At 43.6% G+C, this 23,952-nt stretch overlaps 1 protein-coding gene across 2 annotated transcripts in view; it reads right to left on the minus strand.

Moving 5' to 3' along the window:
* Window positions 1-22,207, minus strand: part of Morc3 (MORC family CW-type zinc finger 3) — a 57,416-nt gene extending 35,209 nt beyond the window's left edge. Inside the window, exons 1-5 of one of the 2 annotated variants that reach the window (XM_008835909.3) lie at window positions 22,074-22,207; window positions 7,360-7,432; window positions 4,343-4,475; window positions 1,517-1,731; window positions 65-212 (exon numbers count right to left, since the gene is read on the minus strand). In XM_008835909.3, coding sequence (XP_008834131.1) covers window positions 65-212; window positions 1,517-1,731; window positions 4,343-4,475; window positions 7,360-7,432; window positions 22,074-22,112 — 608 coding nt within the window. In that variant the 5' untranslated portion in view covers window positions 22,113-22,207. Of the gene's footprint in view, window positions 1-64; window positions 213-1,516; window positions 1,732-4,342; window positions 4,476-7,359; window positions 7,433-21,502; window positions 21,953-22,073 lie in introns of those variants that run through there. The other variant, XM_029564867.1, reaches the window with a different exon arrangement.
* Between the last annotated feature and the right edge of the window lie 1,745 nt (window positions 22,208-23,952).

The following is a 23,952-nucleotide window of genomic DNA, read 5'->3' on the forward strand; positions in this document are numbered from 1 at the left end:
GAAGTCAATCTTGTACATGTACTTTACTTCCCAAAGGGTCAACCTAGCAGAGATCTACATTTACCTTCTAAGATTCCAAATGATGATCCTTGTCCCCTTCTTACCCATAATAGCATCAAGTTCCGCCAGCAGCTTCTGTTCCGTAGAAAACAGGGAATGTTCCAGAACTGCTGCAAGGCTTGCTTTTGATTCTGCTAAATTAATCATTTGTCGTATGTCCTTAGTTAAAGATTGAAATCAACAACACAATTTCATAATAATACAGAAACCAACTTCACTAAACTCAAGAAATTATTCCCTAAATTATTTTCTAAATTCAAAATGAAGTGATTTCAATGAACGTGAGGAAAGATGAGCAAGTGGGTGGGCTCAGCTACTCAGCCATAATCCCAGCTACCAGAGAGGCTGCCGAAGACAAACTTTAAAGTCAAGGCCACCCTATCTCAATTTTTATTTATTTTGGTCTTTTTGAGACAGGGTCTTCCTGTAGCCCCAGCTGTCCTTGAATTCACTATGTAGACCAGGCTGGCCTTGAACTCACAGAGATCCACCTGCCTCTGCCTCCCGGAGTGCTGGGATTAAAGAGTGCTGGGATTAAAGGCGTGCACCACCATGCCCAGTTCAATTTTTTTTTTATTTTTGAGACAAGGTCTCACTTATGCAGCTCTGGCTGGCCTCAAACTCACAATGATCCACCTGCCTTTGCCTCCCAAATTCTGGGTTAAAGGTATTCACCAACACAAGTAGCACACTATATCTCAATGTAAGAGGAAAGGAAAAAAGAAAGAAAGTTCATTATTCCTGACTTAGTGCTAATATGTCAATATGTCCTAAAATTATCTTGTTTTTCACTGCTATTTCAAGTTAGGCAATTAAAGTCTTTACTAATCCACAATAAGCCTGAAATGAGGAAATCTGAGGCAGGTCCAGGGGCTAATGCTTGTAACTCCAGCTAAATTAATCAAGAGGCTGGATTGGCCAGCTTAGACTACACACTCAGCCCCTATCTCTAAAGAACAGTTCTGGAATACATCTGTCTATTCTGTGGTACTGCAGATCAAACCCGTGATCTCATGCATGGTAGACAAGGACTCTACCAACTAAGCTTCACCTCCGGCACTCTGTGTGTGTGTGTGTGTGTGTGTGTGTGTGTGTGTGTGTGTGTGTGTGTGTGTAAAGAACCCACAAAATACAACCACTTTATGTTGAAGATTTCCACAGCAAAATTCCAACAGATAAAAAAGGCAGACTGTGAGCTTCAGGTACAGGGAAAGGAAGTGTACAAAGAATTGGAATACATATGATTGAAAAAAAACAAGAATTTGGCCGAGGTGTGGTCCTACATGCCCTTAATCCCAGTCCTTGGGAGGCTGGGGCAGGAAGACTAGTTTTGGAGGCAAGCCTAGGTGACACGGACAGATCCTTTCTAAAATAAGGGCAAGATGAGGAAGGAAAAATGTTTCAGAATTATTTTCCAGTTTCTCCACAGCATCCATTCCAAAAACCAAAAGGATATGGTGTTTGTTAAATGCCACTATTGGGACAACAACATGCTCTGCCTTTATGACTTCCAAGTACGTCTGAGACAAGAAGCCGACACTCATGGTTTCTCCGTTTTTAGTGAAAACCATTGCATCTTTACCCAAACGCATTGAGCCTGACTTGAAGCCATTACCATACAATCCAACTGGGACATGACCATTCATGGTAACTTTGTCACTGAAGCCAAAGCTAAAAAGAAAAGAAAGATTTAATGAATAAACAATCTTTAAAAATTTTTATAATTAAAAAAAAAATCAATAAATGTAAAAGTAAGGAAAAAGCATGGGTTCAAATGCTGGTTCCACCCTTCCTGGGAGTATAATCTTGGGTGAACTACTTTTAGCTACTTGATGGGTTTCTTCAGCTCTGAAATGACAAGGGAAAAAGTCTGTGCCCCAGGCACATGGACCTCAGGTGCTCAGACAGCACTCACTGTCTGGCACACTGGGCTAAGTGGCCGTCACCCTCTAAGACAGACAGAACTTCAGATTTCATTCCATGAGTCTCCTCTAGGTCTCAACAATTCTCACTTTGAACAAGGCATGCAGCATGATGACTGTTGGGGTCAACCTAACGTTTAAGCAGCATAGGGAATACCTAAAGGGTAACAGGAGGCGTCCACTTCTAAACATTCCCTCTACTCGGCACCATATACCTCCATTTCCATCTCAGGCACATTTGATTCATAGGAACATTCTGTTCACTGACTCCATAGCCAAAGGCTATATGAATTTTTTTATGTTCCTTCATTCCCTCCATCTTTTTAAAGACAGCCTCCACCCCCAATAGTAAGCTTTATAGAAATACCAGTTAAGATCAATTTATACCAAAGTACAAACAGCTGTTATCAGTGAACCCCTAAAGGAATGGTGGAATTTCAGTTAAGGCAAAGACGAGGAAGGGGAGGTGAGAATGCTGGGACTGACTAATAACTGACCAGCTGTAGAAATGATGGAGGATGTGGAAGATAAGGGCTATGTTTTGAAACACAGCTTGTGGGCACAGCATTTCATAGTTTAAAAACAAAAACGGGCCAGAGAGGTGGCTCAAGAGGTTAAGACCTGGGTTCAATTCCCACATGGTGGCTAACAGCAATCAGTAACTCCAATTTCAGGGGATTCCAACATTCTCCTCTGACCTCTGTGGGCACTGTAGGATACAGGTACACCTATATACATGCAGGCATTACACTCATACACATAAAATAAAAATAACAAAAGAATTAAAAACGGGGCTGGAGAGATGGCTCAGCGGTTAAGAACACTGACTGTTCTTGCAGAAGACCCAGGTTCAAATCCCAGCACCCACATGGCAGCTAACAATTGTCCATAACTCCAGTTCCAGGGGATCTGACAGTCTCTCCTGACCTCCACAGGCACTGCACGACATGGGTGCACTTACCTACATGCAGGCATAATAACACTCATACACATAAAAAATAAAAATAATAAAATATTTTTTAAAAATTTAAAAACAGGGGCTGGAGAGATGGCTCAGCGTTAAGAACACTGACTGTTCTTACAGATGACCTGGGTTCAAATCCCAGCACCCACATGGCAGTTAACAACTGTCCATAACTCTGGTTCCAGGAGATCCAATAGCCTCTTGCCCTCCCTGGGCATTGCACCACATCCATGCACTTACCTGCCTGCAGGCAATACACACATAAAATAAAAATAATAAATAAAAAAGTTTTTTAATTAAAAAACCAGGCATGGTGGTGCATGCCTGTAGTCCCAGCACTTGGGAGGCAGAGGCAGGAGGATCTCTGTGAGTTCAAGGCCAGCCTGGTCTACATAGTGAGTTCCAGGACAGCTGGGACTACAGGGAGACCCTGCTTCAAAAAGACAAAAAAATTTTTTTTTTTAAAAAAGAAACAACTGACAGTTAAACTGAGGCACCCTTGTCACAGTAACAGGTTTTAGAACAGAGCCAGCAGCCAGCCCTGGGCCCTTCTCTCCCTTTCCCTGAAAAGAACCTTGCAGCCTCACCCACAGGGAGTCAGGCCTGTTGGCCCAGCTGCCCTCAGTCCACAGCAGGCCCTGTGACCAGGCTGCCCTGCAAGGCCACAGCCAGGAGAACCCCAGTGTCCACCTGCACCCAGGTAGGGCCAGGGAGACTACACTGCACTTCAGAAGGACCCAGCAGGACCCAGTGACTCCCAGGAAAGCAAACACTAGGGGACTTCCTCACAGAGTGTCAGACTGAACAGTCTCTGTTCACAGTCCACAGTCCAAAGATCTTTGGACCTGCACCAGCCATCTCCACCTGAAGTAGACCACGCCTTACCACAGTCCATGGAGTCTTGGTGCCGGGCGTGGGTCTTGATAAGGAGCCCCCAAGAGTGGGAGAAGGGCGGGATGCAGTGATGGAGGATCTCCAGCTGGAGGCGGCTCAGCTCCTGGAACCTGTTGTTGATCCACAGCTCCAGATGTCACTCAGAGCAGAGAGAGGATCCTGAGACACGGGTGCTTCCTGGGGCACCACTAGCAGGGGCCTCCTGCCTGGTCCTTCTGCAGGGGCGGCTGATATACTGTTTCTTACAGAAAGACTCATTGTTTTTGCTAATAACACTTAGATGTTGGCGCATGTATCTCTAATCTGTATGTATTTGATTATTACTAGTCATGGTCAGTTGCACTTGGATCCTTGGCACCTGTGTATGGATATAAAGTCATCGGGTAGATGTCAATGGTAATGTTTATTACCTCTACTAATTAACATGATGTAAATTTTTAAACATGGGAAATTTTTTAACTAGGCACAAGCCATCACTTTCTGAAGTGAGACTTTTACATACCTTAGCATTTTATGTAACTTATCTGCTGTCATTCCGTTCCCATTATCCGTGAATGTCAAACATATCCGGTCATTTATCACTGTTTTGTCAATCCATATCTGCTTAGCATTCACATCAGGATCATAAGCATTATCTGGGAGACAAAGAGTTATGAGAAATTCTCAGTCCGCATTTTAAAAAGTCAAAACAATTTTGTAAACAGTTTTAATTCAGAAAAATTTTGTAAACAACTGAATATTCTTATTACTTTAAAAGCTATAATTTTTAAGGAACTCCTATAGTGTGAAAATACAAAACTAACTGCATTCATTGAATATAACAGAATTAACCCTCTCCAAAGCCCTTCACATCAAGTAGGGAATAGACTCCCACTGCACAGAGATGATAAAGAGAAGGACCAGCCTGTCCATCACAAGAGATACTGCAAGATGAGTGTCAAGCAGCACTAGGAGCCACTGTGGACACTGCACAGCAGTTAATGAAGAGACAGAAAGGCAGGACCACCTTCTGCTAAGCTAGATATACACATGGAAGATCCACCTTCTACAAATATCTATAATTGTAACCCTTGTCAGTTTAACTAGTTTCTTCCAGCTTTACAATTCTATTACTGCAAACTTCCCCATTTAGCTTTTTTTTTTTTTTTTTTTTTTTTTGTCTTTTTTAAGACAGGGTCTCCCTGTAGCCCCAACCGGCCTGACACTTGCCATGTAGACCAGGCTGGCCTTAAACTCACAGAGATCCACCTGCCTCTGCCTCCTGGCTAGCATCCTTTTTTAGCATAGTCCTTTTTCTCAGAATAGGCACAGAAAAAGGAATACATTAAAAATATTTTGCTCACCTAGGCATGGCAGCACACACCTTTAGTCCCAGCACTTGGGAGGCAGAGGCAGGTGGCTCTCTGTGAGTTCAAGACCAGCCTGGACTACATGGAGAGTACCAGGCCAGCTGGGGCTACCAGGAGACCCTGTTTCAAAAAGACTAAAAAAAAAAAAAAAAAATTGGGCATGGTGGTGTAAACCTTTAATCCCAGTATTTGGGAGACACAAGCAGGCGGATCTCTGTGAGATTGAGGCCAGCCTGATCTACATAGTGAGTTCCAGGCCAGCTGGGGTTACTGGGAGACCCTATCTCAAAAAGACAAAACAAAAACAAAAAAAACCCCTGATATCTGCAACAAAACAATCTAAGACTTATCCCAGATCCATCTGAATACTCCCTAATTGAAATATATTTTGAAGTACTTATTACAAATAACAGTTTTTCAATACAGTTAATCTTTTTCAATAACTTCAGGAAAAAGAAATTTTCATTAAAAATTTGAATTTGGCAGGGCGTGGTGGTGCATGCCTTTAATCTCAGCACTTGAGAGGCAGAGGCAGGTGGATCTCTGTGAGTTCAAGGCCAGCCTGGTCTACATAGTAAGTTCCAGGACAGCTGGGGTTACAGAGAGACCTTGTCTCAAAAAGACCAAAAAAAAAAATTGAATTTGTTCTTCCACAAAGAACAACATGCTCAGTCATGGGTGGTTCCAATAGGCTGCCATTAAAAAAGCAACAGCTGCAGTATTGGAGCAGATCCACTCTAGATTTGTATATCAAAGAAAAGAAGCCACCTACTGTGGCTCACACCTGTAATCTCAGCACTAGAACAGCTGAAAAAGGAGGACTACTCGTGAGTTCCAGGCCAGCCTGAGCTACACAGTGAGTTCTAGATCAGCAAAGGCAGAAGAGTCACTGTCTTAAAAAACAACAAAAACTAAAGTGTATTTGCTCAAAAGTTCCTTCTTTTACTTCCATTATCAGGCAGGACCTTTCTTTGATAAAGATTGTATTGTAAAATAAATGTAAGAATTATCTGAGAATTGGGGCTGGAGAGACGGCTCAGTGTTTAAGAGCACTGGCTGCTCTTGCAAAGGACCCAGGTTCAGTTTGCAGCACCCACATGGCAGCAGACAACCATCTGTAGCTCCAGTTACCAATGGATTCAACAACCCTCTTCTGGCCTCCATGGGAATTGCAGGACATGGGTGCACCTACACACATGTAGTCAGTACACTCATACACATAAAATAAAAAAAAAAGAATAGGGGCTAGAGAGATGGCTCAGTGGTTAAGAGCACTGACTGCTCTTGCAGAGGACCCGGGTTCGATTCCCAGCACCCACATGGCGGCTATGAACTGTCCTTAACTCCAGTTCCAGGGGAATCTGAAGCCCTCTTCTGACCTCCGCAACATTGCATGCCACAAGTGCACTCACATACTTGCAGGCAATACACTCATAAAAAATAAAAATAATAAATAAAATATATTTTTTAAATCTGAGAATAAAATTTCCTTTCCTATGTTTTAAAACATCCCTAAATTGGGGGAAAAAACTCTTATTCACAAATTTTACTAAGAAACCCATGACTTCATAATGCAAATCTGAATATAAACATATTTTCTTGTATTCATTAGAACATTAAAATATAATCCCCTTAGAGGAAGCAACTATCATAAAAACGTATTAACATAGAAAGATGAATATCCTCTATATGTTACACATACTACTAATATGCATAATTCTTTTTTACTTTCATAATCGGAATAAAGTATTTTCAATACAAATGCTTTGTGAAGTCAGAAAATTAAATACTAAATACTATTAAACACTTTGGTAGTAATATAAGAAAGGTTGAGCAATAATTCATTTGCTATCAATTTAAATCTTTTTTTTTGGTCTTTTTGAGACAGGGTCTCCCTGTAGCCCCAGCTGTCCTAGAACTCACTATGTAGACCAGGCTGGCCTTGAACTCACAGAGATCCGCCTGCCTCTGCCTCTGCCTCCCGAGTGCTGAGATTAAAGGCATACGTCACCACGCCCAGCTCAATTTAAATAGTTTTTATGTCAAGGAAGCTTTACCAGTAATGTTACCATTCAGAATACACTGAAATAAGTATAGTTGTGTATTATTTTTAAAATCTTTAAAATTATAAGCGCAAACAGCACATAGTATGAAATGTCAATTTACATACCTATTAATTCAGCAACTGCACTGAAGGGCCAAGTATGACTAGTAGAATTTGTATGTAAAAACTTCGGGCAAAGCTGAAACAAAACAACAATTAATGTCAATTAATTTAGTCCTTTTTTTGAACAAAAGATCTAACATCATTCATTTGGTCTCTGTGCTAAACAACACTGAGACCAAGTAAAAATGATTTAACAGCTAGCTTCCAGATAGAACTTAGAAGCTTCCTGGAAGATAAGGCTGGGGAGGCAACCAAAGAGCTTACACATCAACACGTTTCCAAACCCTTGCCTCCACATTGTCCATGATGTCACGACTTGTCCAAGTCCTGAAATACTGGCCACATAAGATCTATTTTAAGTCCTAAAACCTCACAATCATTTCCTAATCTCCCTACAAAATTTTGCCAAGGGGGTGTTTTGCCATTAGTTTCTTAATTAGGCCTAATAACTACTGGCTTTAACCAACGAGTTTTACTGGTGGTCGGTCTCTCAAAAAGTTAATCTTTGACACTTTGATTTGGTCATACTAGCTACACTTAAGTTCATTATAGTCAAACTGGTGGCAGAGGCATCAAGGGCAATGTGAACCTGTCAAACAATGTCAAAGGTCACTTCCAGTACAACACAGCATTCTCGTTTCCAAGGTTTCAAAGTATGATTTTACTCTCAGTAATTGGGTATGGAAGATATGTCCATCAACCTTACTGTAGGGAACTTTCTTAATTTCCTGAGTGAGCAGTCATGAGAGTGCTGGAAACTAAACCTGGGTCTTCTGCAAAAGCAGCAAGTACTCCTAAGTACTAAGCATCTCTCCAGCCTTGAACTCACTATGCAGTCGAGAAGACCTTGAACTTTGGATCCTTCTGCTTCCACGTCCCCAGTGTTGGGAATCAAACTCAGGGTTTGGCAAGCACTCTACCAATTGAGCTATATGCCCTGACCACTAATTTGAAATGAAAATTTGAATGAAAATTTTCATCTTCCACGAAACTCTTTTCTCAAATAAACTACCTGAGAACATGCTTGTGGTCAGCCACCAGAAAGACCTTCCTGCCCCAGCTCCTTATACAGCATTCTACCATTTAAAGAAAGGCATTATTCCACAGCATGGTCTTGGAAAGCAAAAACCACTGGCTGCCAGACAGAAGAAAATTATTAGTGAATTATCATGAGCTCTTCGGCTTTCTTTCTTCCATGGTATGCATTTCTGTTAGGAAGTCAGGAGTAAGGAGTGTTTTGATCCATTCTAAGACACAGAGAGATTCTTTAATGAATGCATTGGTAGGAAAGCCAATTTTCATTATTTTTTTTATTCATGATACTGTATATATTGACAAACTATGCTGAGTTAAGTGCACTTTAATAGCAGGGTGTAGTGGTGTATACCTTTACTCTTAGCAACACTTAGAAGGCACGGGGATCTTTATGAGATCAAAGCCACTCTGGTGTACACAACAAGTTCCAGGTGACCTGGAGCTACAAAGACACCCTGTCTCAAAAACACAAACAAAACAAAAAGTGTTCTGTAAGGGGCAATAATAAGTGATGAATGTTAAATAGTGAGGTTTGAGGGACTCCAACTAAGGGAATCTTTTCCATTAATTATATCTTTTGCATCATGGGGCTTGAACAGAGCCTCCAGCACGCTAGGCAAACTCTTTACCATTGGACATCCTGAGTCCAAATACTTTCTAAAATTTTTGTTTCACTTTAGTTTTGTGTGTTTCTGTGTGCGTGTATGTGTGTGTGTGTGTATGAGTGTGTCTATGTGGAAGAGGGAGGCTGATATTGGACCTCTTCCTCAATAACTCTCCATTTCATTTCTTTGAGACAAGTTCTTTTACTGAACCTAGAATTTGCAGATTCAGCCAGATTGGCTGGCCAACAAGCCCTGGGGACCGTACGTCTCTACCTCCACAGAACCAGGATTACAGGCACACTCACCCAGCTTTTGTGTGGGTTCAGAGAATTAAACTCAAGGCACTATAAGTCTCCTCAGTCCCTGGATTTTGTTTTATTAAGACAAGATATCACTCTGCCACTCAGATTGGCCTAGAACCCACTATGTGGAACTCATGAGGCTTGGTGGTGTGTCTGTGTATACAAATGAGGTGCCTGAGGAGGCCAGAAGAGGGCACCAGATTCCCTGGTGCAGGAGTTACAGCCAGTTGTGAACCCTCACCCCTACCCCTCCACCATGTGGGTGCTAGAAACCACATTCAAGTTCTTTGAAAGAACAGTACACACTTTTCACTTCTAAGTGATCTCCCCAGGCCCATTTTCAGCTATTCTTGATTTGGAAAGAAAAACTATTTGGTAAGGAAAACAATCATCTTCAACAGTGAAACACACAAACACACACACATACTCACTCACCAGAAGTAGACTGTGGGGCTGCATTTAGTGTGTGATTTTGAACAACAACCTTATCCTCTGTGCCTCAAGTTTCTCTGTAAAACTGAAGACTTCTACCAGTTTACCAGGTTGTTAAGAATTACACTACTCAGGCCAGTGAAATAATTCAACAAATAAATTCAACACAAACCAGGCAGCCAGAGTTCCATCTTGGAGCCCACATAAAGGAGGAAGGAGAAAACTGACTCGAAAGTTGACTTACACACAGTGTGGTACATATACCCACATTCACACACAATACGTTTTTAAAAATTTAGTAAGAATAACACTACTTAAATATTTGCTAAGTGCTTAAAAAAATTGCCTCTAACCAAGTATTTCATTTAAGAAAAGGTAAATATGGCCAGGAATGTTTGCACACTCCTTTAATCCCAGCATTCAGGAGACAGAGGTTGCCAGATCGTTGAGTTTGAGGTTACCTGTTCTACATAGTAAGTTCCAAACCAGCCAAGGATACATTCAGACTGTTTTTTGTTTTTTTAAAAAGGGGAGAGGGGGGCTAGAGAGATGGCTCAGCGGTTAAGAACACTGGTTGTTCTTGAAGAAGACCTGGGTTCAAATCCCAGCACCCATATGTCAGCTAACAACTGTCCATAACTCCAGTTCCAGGGGATCCAACGGCCTCTTGTGTCCTCCTCGAGCATTGCACGACATGGGTGCACTTACCTACATTCAAGCAATACACACACACGCATAAAAATAATAAATAAAATAAATTTAAAAAAAAAAGAAAAAGGTACATATCTTTTTAAAGGGAGAACTGAGTTCATTCACATAAAAACATGGAAAATCTTAGATAAGGAGTAGTGATGCATACATGTAATCCCAGCGCTGGAGAGTCGAGGATCATCGTTTGGACTAGAGTGAAACTCTTAGAAAGAAAAAAAAAGCTGATTTGGGGCTGGAGAAATGGCTCTGCAGTTAAGAGCAATGGCTGCTCTTGCAGAGGACCTGGGGTTTGCTTCCCAGCACCCACAGGGTGGCTAGCGACCAGCCAGAACTTCAGTTCCAAGGGATCTGATGCCCTCTTCTGATCTCCGTGGGCAGTGCACAACACAGATGCACTTACATACATGTAGGCATACACATAAAATAATTTTTTTTAAAAATTTTCTTGCCAGGCGTGGTGGCACATGCCTGTAGTCCCAGCACTTGGGAGGCAGAGGCAGGCAGATCTCTGTGAGTTCAAGGCCAGTCTGGTCTACATAGTGAGTTCCAGGACAGCTGGGGCTACAGGGAGACCCTGCTTCAAACAAACAAACAAACAAACCAGCTGCAATGAGAAAAAAAAAAAAATTTCTTAAAAAGCTAGGTGCTGTGCTTTGTGCTTGTAATCTCAGCACTTGGAAGTCTGAAGCAGAAGGATTATTTCAAATCTCACATTTGATGTGCTATTAAAATTTATGGGACTGGAGTGATGGCTCAGTGGTTAAGAGCAACCGGTTGTTCTTGCAGAAAACCTAGATTATAATCCCAGCACCCACATGGTGGCTAGCAACCATCTGTAGCTCCACTTCCAGCAGATCTGATGCCCCCTTCTGTCCTCCACGGGCACTGCATGACACAGGAACACTTACATGCGGGCATAACATTCATACACATAAAAATAAAAATAAAAATAAAAAAAAGTGATTCATTTCCTACTCAAAGGCAAACAAACACAGTCTACAAAAAAAAAAAAAAAAAAAAAAAAAAAAAAAGGAAAACCCTCAAGGGACTCCTCAAGTAAAGAAACTAAAACTAAAAACCAAAGTAAGATTTGAAAATGGGGTGCACTGGAGATGACAGTGGATACATTTGTCTTGACAAAAGTGAGGGTTTTGTTTGTCTGCTTTATTTGGGTTTGATTTTTGAGACAGTGTCTCATGTAGCCCAGAATACTCTCAAATTGTTATTTAGCTGAGAATGGCTTTACATTCCTAATCCTCCTGTCTCCACCTCCCAAGTGCTAGCATACAGGTGCACTCCACCACACCAAACAAAGATCTCTCTTGTTTTTTATGTATGTGTGTGCCTGCTTGTCTGTATGTGCTTTACATGAGCGAAATGCCCACGGAGGCCAGAAAACGGCATGGAGTTACAGACAGTTGTGAGTCATCCAAGTGTGGGTGCTGGGAACAGAGCTGAGGTCTTCTGCCAGGGCTCTTAACCACTGAGCCAATTGTTCAGTCCCCAGGTTTGGCCTTTTGTTTTGTTTTTTGTTTTTTACAACAGAGTCTCCCTATCGCCCCAGCTGGCCTGGAATTCGATATGTAGACCAGAGTGCTGGGATTAAAGGCGTGTGCCACTGCACTGGGCTTTGCATTTGGGTTTTAATGGTGACTCAGGGATAGGCAATTTGGCAAAAGAAAATCATATAGTTACTTGGAAGCATTACTGGTCTGAACCAGTTGTATCCCAGGTTACTGGCTTCTTGTTCAAAGAATTGAAGAAAGCACATACAAATATCAATATAAGAAGGGACTTTATTCAGAAGCCAATGTGCAGAATAGATAGACTTGCAAGGAGTAGCGGGCAACAGTGATATTGCTCAGGATTGCTGGGTTACTCGGGTCAATTCTCTGCAGTTCTCTTCTTGGTAGAGGAGAAGACAGTTGTGAGGCAGGGAAGGCAGGTTTCTGCTGTGATAAATTCCTGATCAGCTGATGAACACCCAGGACTTCAGCACAGGTATAGGCTGTATATCCCATAATTTTAATCATATGTATGCTTAATCATGTAAAGCATAAGATGTTAAATATGTGTGTGTGGGGGGGGGTCTTTTCCTAAAAGCCCACTCTGAGGATCAGACACAGGTTCCCTTATTCCACATTAACCTAAAGTCAGTTCAGGTTGGAACTCTTCATTTCTTTAGTTCCAGGACACATTTGACCACAAACTAACCATAAAAGAGGAGGTGGGTGCTGCTTGGTCCTGGAAGGGGTTGATGTAGCTCAAGGCTAGATTTTGGGTTGTTAAACTACCTCTGAGGGGTCTCGGTTCCCCTTCTTCCAATAAAGGAAGAGAATTAAGAGTAGTGGGACACTTACCTGTTTTAGTCTAGACTATAGGTCCAAACCAAACCAAAATGGGTATCATGAGACCTGTAAGGAGGAATCCCTTCATTTGGGTTAAAGGTTTCAGGGATATGACCTAAAGAGTCACAGGGGTCCACAGCCAGACAACATAGGATTCCTCTACTAACTATTTTTCAATACAACCTGAAACAAAACATTTAAGAAAATAATCCACCAGGAGAAAATGTTTTCAGACAATACCTACTGTTACTCCCTACCAGAATATAGGGTTTAAAAGAAAAGCACAGATTTGTAAACAATCAACAGAACTTAAGCTAGGTGGAGGCAGAGGCCTGAAACATCAGCATTCAGAAGGCTAAGGCACCAACCATCCAGGGAACAAAGTCAGGCAGAATGAGAAGAAAGCCCTATCTTAAAACAATTTACAAACAAAAGAGGCAATCTTTAAGAACTCCCAAAATGCTACTTTCATCCTGAGCACCCTCAAAAATGCCCTAGATAGTCAGGCCCTACCAAGTCTAGGTATTTTCAGCAGTAATCAGCACCTAGAGTAGAGGCAGGCAGATTAAGAGTTCAAGGTCATCTGCAGCTGCTTGGCAAATTTGGGGCCAGCCTGGGAAACATGAGACCCTGACTCAAAAAACTAAACTAACAAGACATGGTGGTTTATGACTGTAATCCCAGCACTCTAGAAGCAGAGGCAAGAGGACTGCTCCAAGTTTGAGGTCAGCCTGGGCTACTTAGATTGGCCAAGGATATACAATGAGAATCTGTCACAAATAAACCAAATCAAGAAGCTACAAATGTAGCTCAATTGGTATAGGTCTTGCATAACATGGACAAAGCCTTGGGTTGAAGCCCAGCATTGGGTGTGGTAGCCAAGAACCTGCAATTTCAGAACTTGGGAGGCAGAGCTGGCATCAGAAATTCAAGTTATCCTCAGCAAGTTCAAGAAGTTAGAGGCAAGGCTAGACTGCATGAGATACTCTCTCAAAACCAAAACCAAAGACATCAACAAAATCCTAGGCTGGAGATATGCCCTCAAAAGAAATTGATTATGACAAACTACAGACTCCCAAGGAAACTAAACAGGCAGATTCACAACAGTCAGTAAACAGCTTACAAATCAATCCTTGTGTAGACAGTGCCAAGATCATTCAACGGGAAAAAGTCTTTTCAAGAAGTGATGCTGGAAAAACTGAATTTGCATATTATAACAAATACAAACATTAAGTTAAAATGTATCAAAAACTTAAAATAACAAAATGGTTAAACTTCAGAAGAAATCATGAGATAAAAGTGTTATAATATTAAATTTGAAAATTATTTTTGGATATAACAACAACAACAAATATAAATTCAACTTTACCACAATCTAAAACCACACATAAAAGGACACTGTCAACATAAGAAAAACAACTCCCAGGACTGGAGAGATGGCTCAGCAGTTAAGAGCACTGGCTGCTCTTGCAGAGTACCCAGAGTTTGGGTCCCAGCACCCATATGGTGGCTAACAATTGTCTGTAACTCCAGTTCCAGGAAATCCAACACCCTCTTCTGGCCTCTGTGGGCATTGCATACACAGGTGCATGCAGGCAAAACACTCATATACATTAACAATTTTTTTTTAATGGACAAAGGAAGTCAGGCCTGGTGGCACGCTTTTAATCCAGTATTCAGGAGACAGAAACAGGAGAATCTCTGAGTTCAGGGCTACATGGTAAGACCCTGTCTCAAAAACAGTAAAAGGACTTTACTAGACATTTCTCCAAGAGAATATACAAACAGCACCCTAAGCATATGAAGAGGTAGATATTTAACATTATTCATCATTAGGCAAATAGAAACTGAAACCACAATAAAATTCCATCTCATTTACTATGTAAGAAACATTAACTGCTAGTCTTTTCTTTAAAACTTGGTTCCCAAGAAGGATTTCTCTCTTTTTTTTTTTTTTTGTCTTTCTGAAACAGGGTCTCCCTGTAGCCCTAGCTGTCCTGGGACTCACAGTGTAGACTGGCCTTGATTTACAAAGATCCACCTGCCTCTACTGGGATTAAAGGTTTGTGCCACCCCAAGAGGCCTAAAGATTTCTAATCTTTTAATCCCACACCTAGTAACTTTTGTTTAAGGCCCTGATGTATTCCCAAACTTGATAGGGGGCAGGGCAGTGGAGCTCTTCCGGCTTCCTTTGCACTTAATTCTTTTAAACTAACCAAATTCTTTTAAACTAGCTTGGAAAGGCTAAGGTCAGGCCCTATCCAAAGGAGAGAAGACACAGTACTCTCACATTAGAGATAAAAACCTATCAACCTTCTGGGTCCTGTGTGTTTACTGGATCTGACTGACCACACAACATCACAACTTTTTTTTTTAATTTACTTATTATTTTTATTTTATGTGTATGAGTGTATTGCCTGCATGGGTATAAGTGTATCCATGTCATGCAATGCCCGAGGAGGTCAGAAAAAGGTATCGGATTCCCCCAAAACTGGAGTTACAGATAGTTGCTAGCCACCATGTGGGTGCTGGGAATTGAACCCAGGTCCTCTGCAAGAGCAGTCAGTGCTCTTAACTGCTGAGCCATCTCTCCAGCCCCATCAACATCGCACCCTTTTAAAGGTAAAATCTGCCTTGCTGCGTTACTTTTGCTTTGTCCCATGTACTTTGTGTGGTATTGATGGGGTCCATGGACCTCAGATTTTTGTAATTAGGATGGCTACTGCCTATAAAAAGAAAATATCAAGCGTTGCCAATGATATGGAGAAATCGGAACTTTTGGGCTCTGTTGGATTAAATTTGTCAGTGGCTGGCAAGATGGCTCAGCAGGTAAACTGCCTGGCACTTAACCTGATGACCTAAGTTTCCCTGAGTCCCACATGGCAGAGGACTGACTTCTTTAAGTTGTCCTCTGACCTCCACATATGCACAATGGTGTGGACAGACACTGACAGATGGGGGGGGGGAGCGGTAAATAAATGAATAAAAAAGGGGAAAAAAAAAACAGAAAAACATTGTTAGGACCAAAAAGAACCGGGGAAGACCATGAAAGGAGAATCCTGGAAAATGTTTGCCAGGTGACAGGAATGATCACAAACGACTGCCAGAAGTCACCTGTCCAGAATCTGTTCTGCCTTAGGCTAATAATACCCTTGGTTACTGAACCTTATAGCCAAAACAGTTTATATAACCCTTTTCATTTTTTTTTTTTTTTTTTAAATTTTGGTATTTTTGAGACAGGGTCTCCCTGTAGCTCTAACTAGCCTGGAACTATGTAGACCAGGCTGGCCTAGAACTCACAGACATCTGCCTGCCTCTGCCTCCCAAGTCCTGGGATTAAAGTGTGCACCCGGCTTACATAACCCTTTTCATTTTACTTTTAAAATGCTTGTCTTCCTTTCCCTCCCTGTGTCCACTACGGTGCTGTACTTTGCACTGCAATTCCCTGCTAGGGCAGTTAACTCTTTGTTTTGGAATCTACTCTGTACTGTTTAGGTTGACGGTTGCTGGGAATGTAAAATGGCATGGCTGATAGAGAAAACTGTATGGTGGTTCTGCAAAAATCTAAAACCCAATCCTTTTGTGGACATCCTGGGCATAAAGAGATTAAGTGGCTTGTGCAAAGTTACATATCCAATTATCTATGTCAGGATTTAGGTCCGTGAGGGCAGGCTCAGAGCCTGTGCTGTTAGTCACTAAGTAAGTGTTTGCAAGGGGGGTAAATCCAAAAACTCATGTGGGAAAAATGTTAAAGGGAAGTCCCCAAATAACTATCTAGTCAGTGATTCCCAACTGATAAATACTGGGCAGATTCCCAAATTCTTCTGAGAGTTTGGATGATCTAGAGATCAGTACAGACAACAACCTAAGCAAGCAATACAAATCAGTGACTAACTTTGGAGGAAAAAAACTGTGCAGAAAAAAAAATGCAGTCACAGTAACATGGTAGGCATTATTTGAGAATAAAAGAGAACAAACCAAAGTCCACCAAAAACCAAACATAACAACCAATTAAGTGACATATACATAAGTCAAACCAGTGAAAAAGAGTGCGTTTTTAATCAGCTAAATCCACACCAGGTCTGATCATTTTACTTAGAACTAAAGAAAAATGGAAAGACTTGTTTATCATTCTGCATGCCATCCTAGGATCTCAGACCTCCTAAAAGATTTATAAATGTATTTATTACAAGCTAGATGTATAATTCAGTGTAGAATGTTTCCCTAGCAACCCTGATGCCCTGGGGTGGGGGGGGGTGTAGGGAGAGTTCCTAAATAGACTTTGCACATTAAAGTTGACCCCTTGATGCCTTAGATTCTGTAACTTTAAAAAATATTTTTTTATTATTTATATGTATGTGTATGAGTGTATTGCCTGCATGTCTGCAAAAGCGAGGTCAGAAGGGGGCGTGAATCCTCTGGAACTGGAGTTATGGTGGGAGCTGAGAACTGAATCCCGGTCCTCTTCAAGAGCAGTCAGTGCTCTTAAGCTCTGAGCCATCACTCCAATCCCAGATTTTGCAGTTTTTGATTAATGCAAAAGCTCATTAATTTTAGCCCCTCTCCAATTCAATCACTTGAGTCATAGGCAAATGAATGCACAAAGTTGTGTCCCAATAAAACTTTAGAAACTAAAATTTATTTCACATGTAACAAAGCATCTTTTGATTTTTTTTTCAACCATTATGAGTGTATAATTCATTCTTAGACTGCAAGCCATACAAAAAAAAAAAAAAAAAAAGTGCCAGGCTGGATGTGGTCCCTTAGCTATAGTGTACCATCTGCTGTCATGAACCAAAAGCAGACTGGTGGATATTAATCTTCACTGAGGTTCCAAACAGCCCATATTACCCACAAAAGACAAATCAGTACAGCAACCACAGCTGTACAACCACATTCATAAAGCCTGCTAATACTGGTCTCTTAAAGACTTTGTTTATTTTACAGTGAGAAGAATGAACCCAGGGCCTCAAGAATGCCGAGTTAACACTGTCAACTGAAAGAGTGTGGTCCCTTTGTGTCTGCCTTCGTTCTCATTTCAATCTTTGTTTTGACTTTATGTACAATGGGAGGTCTAGCACATGCTAGGACCAGTGGTACCACTAAGCTTTACCCCCAGCCTTCTTTATCCTTTCAACTTTTGAGACAAGGGTCTAAGTTATTCAGGCAGACCTTGAACTTGTAATCCTCCAGCTTCAGCTCTTGAGTAACTGGGATTATGAGTGTGCATCACCAAGCCCAGTACCAATTCAATCCTTCCTTTATTTAATGTGTATGAATGGTTTGACTGCATGTATCTAAGTGCCTATGTACATACAATATCCATGAAGGTCAGAAGAGAGCATCAGATCCCCTGGAACTGGAGTTAAGGACAACTGTTAGCCACCAAGTGGGTGCTGGGAACTGAACTGGGGTCCTCTGCAAGATTATTCAGTGCTCTTAACCACTGAACCACCTCTCCAGCCCCTCAAGTCAATATTTTTGTCTACTTGTGTGTGTGTGTGTGTGTGTGTGTGTGTGTGTGTAAATATGCAGGTATGCATGCATGTGAAGGCCAGAGGGTGACATCTGGTGTCTTCCCCTTCAATTGCTTTCCACCTTATTTTTTGAGACTGAGTCTCTCACTAACCTGGAACCCACTGAATTAGCTAGACTGGAGTGAGTTCCATATACTCACCTCACGGGTCCTCATGCTTTCTCAGCAAGCACTTTACTACGCCGTCTCCCCAGCTTTTCATTTCAAGTTTGAAGCAGCAGAGAATACAACATGGAAGGATGTGAGGAAGAGGAGAGAACAAGGTACAGAACCAGGTAACTAACCCCTTTTTTCCAATACAGGGTTCTGAGCCTGATCATGACTAGCTGGGAATGTTCTTTAGGATGTGGCTTATCTTTATTATTTACTCAGAGAAAGGGTTTGGAAATGTAGCCCAAGCTGGCCTGAACTCTTGATCCTCCTGCCTTGGTCTCCTTAGGTGTGGTCACGTGGATCTGACTTTAAAAATTGTATTTATTTTTGGTAGTGGGGATAGCACCAAGGGCCCAGCACATGCTAAGTATGTGCTATTACACTGGGATATGCCCCTAACCCCAGAAAAGATTTTAAACTACCTGTACCAGTCTCTAATACCTGAAGCTAACTGGTATGAAGTTCTCTAAAGCCACATCTGTACAGAAGACCCTACAGATTGTGTGGCTAACTAGACATGATTGAGGAGAGACAGACAGAATGCTCTAAGACAGCCAAAATTATTTTAGGCTATCTTTAGTGTCCCACACCCCACGCTCCAGAGGCCCAGTGCTGCATCTCACATGCTACGTAGGTAGTCTCCCACCAAAATACAGGCCTGGTCCTTGTTCCTTTCTATTTTGAGAAAGTTGTCCAAGCAGGCCTAGAACTCACTCTGGATCCCACACAGACCTTCAATGTGTGTTCCTCCTGCCTCAGCCTCCAGAACAGCTGAGATGACAGGCCTCTGCTAGCAGGCCCAACTTTTATTAACCATGAACCTCTGTATCTGACCTAACATCCTCTTTACTAGGTAAAACTCTCAGAACATATTGTTAAGCTTCATAGACCTCTACTTTCACTGACCCCAAAACTAAGACTGCTGTGTAAGAAAACACCTAAAACCTCAAGAGATTGCAATGCTCTGCAACCTGATGCCCCACCATTTGGTGAATGTACAGATCTATAACTTTCTTTTGTTGTGTGATTTAGAAAGTTCATGTAGGGCTGTATGGAGCATGCGCGCTCTCTGGGCGCACTCCCCCGAATGGCACTCCCCCGCCACACCTGGCTAGTCGATGGCGGGTCCGCAAGCTTCCCCGCCAGTGTGCGCGCACTCTCTGGCCGCGGCCGCGGTGCCCTGCAGGCTTTTCCCGGAGGCTCCGGCCCTGTGTCTCTGGAGCTTCCTCTGCTACTGAAAAGCATTGTTCAGCTGAAATCCCGTCTGTATTTCACCCGTGTACTATTCCTCAGGATGCAAGGTTCCTGGCCACAGAACCATGCAGGGAAGAGTACAGAGACGGCGAAAGCTAGAATGTCCGTAAGCTGTAAGCCGGTCACGAGGGAGTGCGCCCCCCCGGAGAGACTGGGCCGCTGGTAGTGACACAGGACTCAAGACTTAGTCTGTGTTACAGCTTTATTCTCTGAGACCCTGCTCTCTGTGTCCCAGCTTTCTGCGACCCAGTTCTCTGCAGCCCAAATCTCTGACCATTAAGAGAAGACTAAGGCATTTATACCATGGGGGTAGTGGTAAAAGCTTTGGCTGTTAGATGCTTTGTGAGGCATTGTATTTACATATGGAAGTGGGTTTCTGCCAGACTGCTGTCTGCTAGGAAAAATTACAGGAAGGCATGGTACCTGTTAGAGCCAAAGGCCATGTTTATGTTATGGCATTTGTGGCGGACACTTCAAAAGGAGAGACAGGAAAGATGCCAGGAAGACATCTTGCTATGAAAGGAGCCCGCAGCACATAATTCCCGAGCTGCAGGAGCTGTCTGGTGTGAAGGGGCTTCGACTTTGCATAACAGAGGCTCCCAACAGGGCTGGAGATACCCATCCAGTGAGAGAACACTTGCCTAGCATGCAGAATGCCCTGGCTAGACAACTGTACCTATGTACATACACACACACACACACACACACACACACACACACACCCTCAGGTATCCTCTTCCATGAAGGAGCCTGTTATTCAGTTATCTAAACCCCTGTCCCAGGACCTCAGTCGCTCTACTTCCTGCAGAATAAGTTCTATTATTTCCTTGGAAACAAGAACTCTTCTGGATCTACAATGGAAAGTGTTAAGAATCTATCCAGATTCACCCAGTTGAATGTAAGAACCATGTTTAAACCAGTGCTAAGAAAAAGGCCTAGCCTGATGACACACACCTTTAAAATCAGCCCTTGGGATGCAGAGGCAGGCAGATCTCTGTGAGATAAAGGCCTGCCTGGTCTACATAGAGTTCCAGGTCAGCTGGGATTGTCTCAAAGAAAAAGAAAATAAAGATACTACTTTCCAAGTACTAAGTACTATTTCACTCAACAAGCCAATGACACATAACCAAAGGCCTTTGATCCACAATATGTAAACACATCATAAACCAGTAAGATGCCCCTCTCAAATGGGTAAAAAGAAAGGACCAACTATGGGAACCAGCAATTTAATACAAACAAAAACAACAAATGTGGGCAGTGTTCAACTTCACAAATAGCCAAATGCAATTAAAGCCAGGTAACGTTTCGGGCACACTTTGGAATTACATTCCTTGGCTAAAGGAATTACATAATCGGGCTAAATGAATGTTTAAGCCTAAGAACAAAGCACTACGGAAGTGCCAGTGATAGCCTGGACAGGTGCTTTTAGCTCAAGCCATTATTACCAATGATATGTTAATGACACTGGAGTAAACCCTCTCCCTATTTTTGGTTTGGACACAGGGCTTCCCCGGGTTACCCACGCTGTCCAAGAACTTCCCTGTCTCCCGAGTGCTGGGATGACAGGCATGCGCGACCGCGGGCCGCCAAAGCAGCCATCCTTCAAACATCAACCTCCCGCGGAAGACCAACAGCACCGACAGCGAATTACAAACTTTTCCAGGATCATCAGGTGAGAAAGCCACGCCCACAAATTTGGGGACCTCATAAAGTCTAAAGTACTTTTCTGTGACCACTTCACACGGCTTAAGTACTACCTCCTGGATTTACCGGAGACCGCGCGGAGAAGCGGGACGCTGGGCTAAGGGATGCGGGGATACCGGATGCTGGGCGCGGGGATCGGGATGCGGGGCGCGGGGATCCGGATGATGGGTGTGGGGATGCGGGGCGCGGTGTAATGGGCGCCGAGATGCGGGGCATCGGGATGCAAGCTGCCGGGATGCGGGGCCTAGGGGCCGGCACCGAGGGCGGCCGGGCTCCGGGTCGCGCTGACGGGTGAGGCGGGGCACCGGGGCGGCGGGGAGGGAAGAGTCGGGGCGGCGGACCCAGGCCGAGACCGCGCCCTCTGACAGCTGCGCAGCCGCCCGGGAGCCCGAGCAGGGCGGGCCGCCAGAGGAAGGCAGGCCGCGCCGCAGCCCGGCCCCCCGCACAGCCCTGCCCGGCTCTCCACAGAGCCGCTCCGCCGACCCCAGCGACATGGCGGCCCCCGCCCGGCCCCGCCGCGCCTCACACCCCACCCTGTAGCCCTCGAGTCGCCGCCGCCCACTGCCAGCCCCCCCTCGCTGGCCCGCCTGCCCGCCCTCCTGGGACCCGGTCCGCTCCTCCCCTCGCGGCTGCTCACCGCGCTGAGGCGGATCCCGCTGGGTGACTGCGCCGCCATCTTGAGCGAGCTACAAAGCCAGGTCCGGCCTCGGTTGCAAACCGACTAGGAGGCTGTGGGGCCGCTGAGGGGGCTCGACGCCCCGCCCACTTCCGGGGCGGGGCGGGCGCGCCAAGGTCCCGCCCGCTCACTTCCGCCTCCAGGCTTACCAAATTGCGAGGGTGAGCCGAGGGGCTCGTCCGACTGGTTCTGCCAGGCTGCTCATTCAGGTCCCTTAGGAGCAGCGCGCAGGGGCGGGGCGAGGCTCGCTCCTGGCAGCGCGTAGCAGGACCTTGAGGCCGGAGCGGCGCATTTGAAGATTGGCGCCGAGTACTTCGTGTTGATTGAGCTAGGTTATGAATCCCATTGCAGAAATGTATTCCATGCCCGCTAGTAGTGGTGATTTTTTTTTTAGATTATTTTATGTCTATGAGTGCATTGCCGGCATGTATGTCAGTGCACCACGTGCGTGCAATGCCCGCGGAGGCCAGAAGAGGGCGTTGGATCCCTGGGACTGCCGGTTGTTAGCGGCCGTGTGTGTGTGTGTGTGTGTGTGTGTGTGTGTGTGTGTGTGTGTGTCGCGCTGGGAATCGAGCCTGGGTCCTCTGCAGAAGCAGCCAGTGCTCTTAACCGCTGAGCCATCTGTAGCCCCAGTACTGATGTTTTGAAGCCTTATTAACGCGAAATGACAGAAATCAATTGTTCGGCTTTGCTTGAAAAGGATTCACTTTTCTACTGTTAGTCATGGGGCCTGGGTACATTTATTCAGCATTGGACTAAGTTGCAGAAGTGAAGCGAGTAGGGGCTGGAGAGATGACTCAGCGGTTAAGAGCACTGGCTGCTCTTGCAGAGGACCTGGGTTCGAATCCCTGCACCCATATGGCAGCAAACAACTATCTGTAACTCCAGTTCCAGGGGATCCGACGCCGTCTTTTGTCCTCCACGGACATTGCACAGCACCGGTGCACTTAACATACATGTAGGCAGTACACTCACACACATAAAATAAAAATGATACATAATATATATATATATATATATAAAAGAAGCAAGCAAGGACTGCCAAATACTGCAGGTGAAGGGCTGAAAGATTTGTTTGCAAGTGTATCTACTTCGACTTTCATGCAAGTCATACATTTTATTTGTAAAACTTCAAGTAATACAAAAGTCTAAAATTTCCAGATTCCTCCGAACAATTTAGTGCAGGTTGCTCCAGACTTACTACTAAATATTGCTTGCTATCTGGAATTCTCCACCTTTACGATTCTTCAACTTTCATTCTGTCTTCCATACTTTGACTTGAGGTTTGTAAATAATGAAACATTTTAAATTAGCAAATAAGGTCATGTGTGATGGTGCAAGCCTTTAATCCCAGACCTAGGGAGGCAGAGGCAGGCAGATCTCTGTGAGTTGGAGGCCAGCCTCGTCCACAGAGTGACTTCCAGGCAACCTGGGACCAGGGAGACCCCGTCAAAAACAAACAAAAATTAGCAAATAAGGAAATGTAAAAAACAAACAACCCTGATTTCTATGGTCACACTTGTCAACAGTGGGGTAAATGATGTAAATCACCTAGATGCTCTAATTAGTGTCAATTTGTGATGCTGTGGACTGCACAATTTCTCATTTCCTCTGACTTTCAGATTATATTGCTGGGCCTTTTGTCACCAGCTGTAGGGCTATAAAGGGCCTACTTGTGTCTTGGCAAGGTGAAAATGCTGAGGGGCGCCAAGGTGAACAAAACAGTTTTCCATTCTTGCAGAATGTGTGCGTGTGAGGACAGTTGAGCAGGTGGTGCCTCATTATTGAGTTGTGACATCAACTGAGTGCCAACACTCCTTTTGAAAAATGAAACAAATGA

This window comes from Nannospalax galili, unplaced genomic scaffold (genome assembly GCF_000622305.1).
Source record: "Nannospalax galili isolate Female #2095 unplaced genomic scaffold, S.galili_v1.0 scaffold136, whole genome shotgun sequence".
In the NCBI taxonomy this organism is placed as follows: domain Eukaryota; kingdom Metazoa; phylum Chordata; class Mammalia; order Rodentia; family Spalacidae; genus Nannospalax; species Nannospalax galili.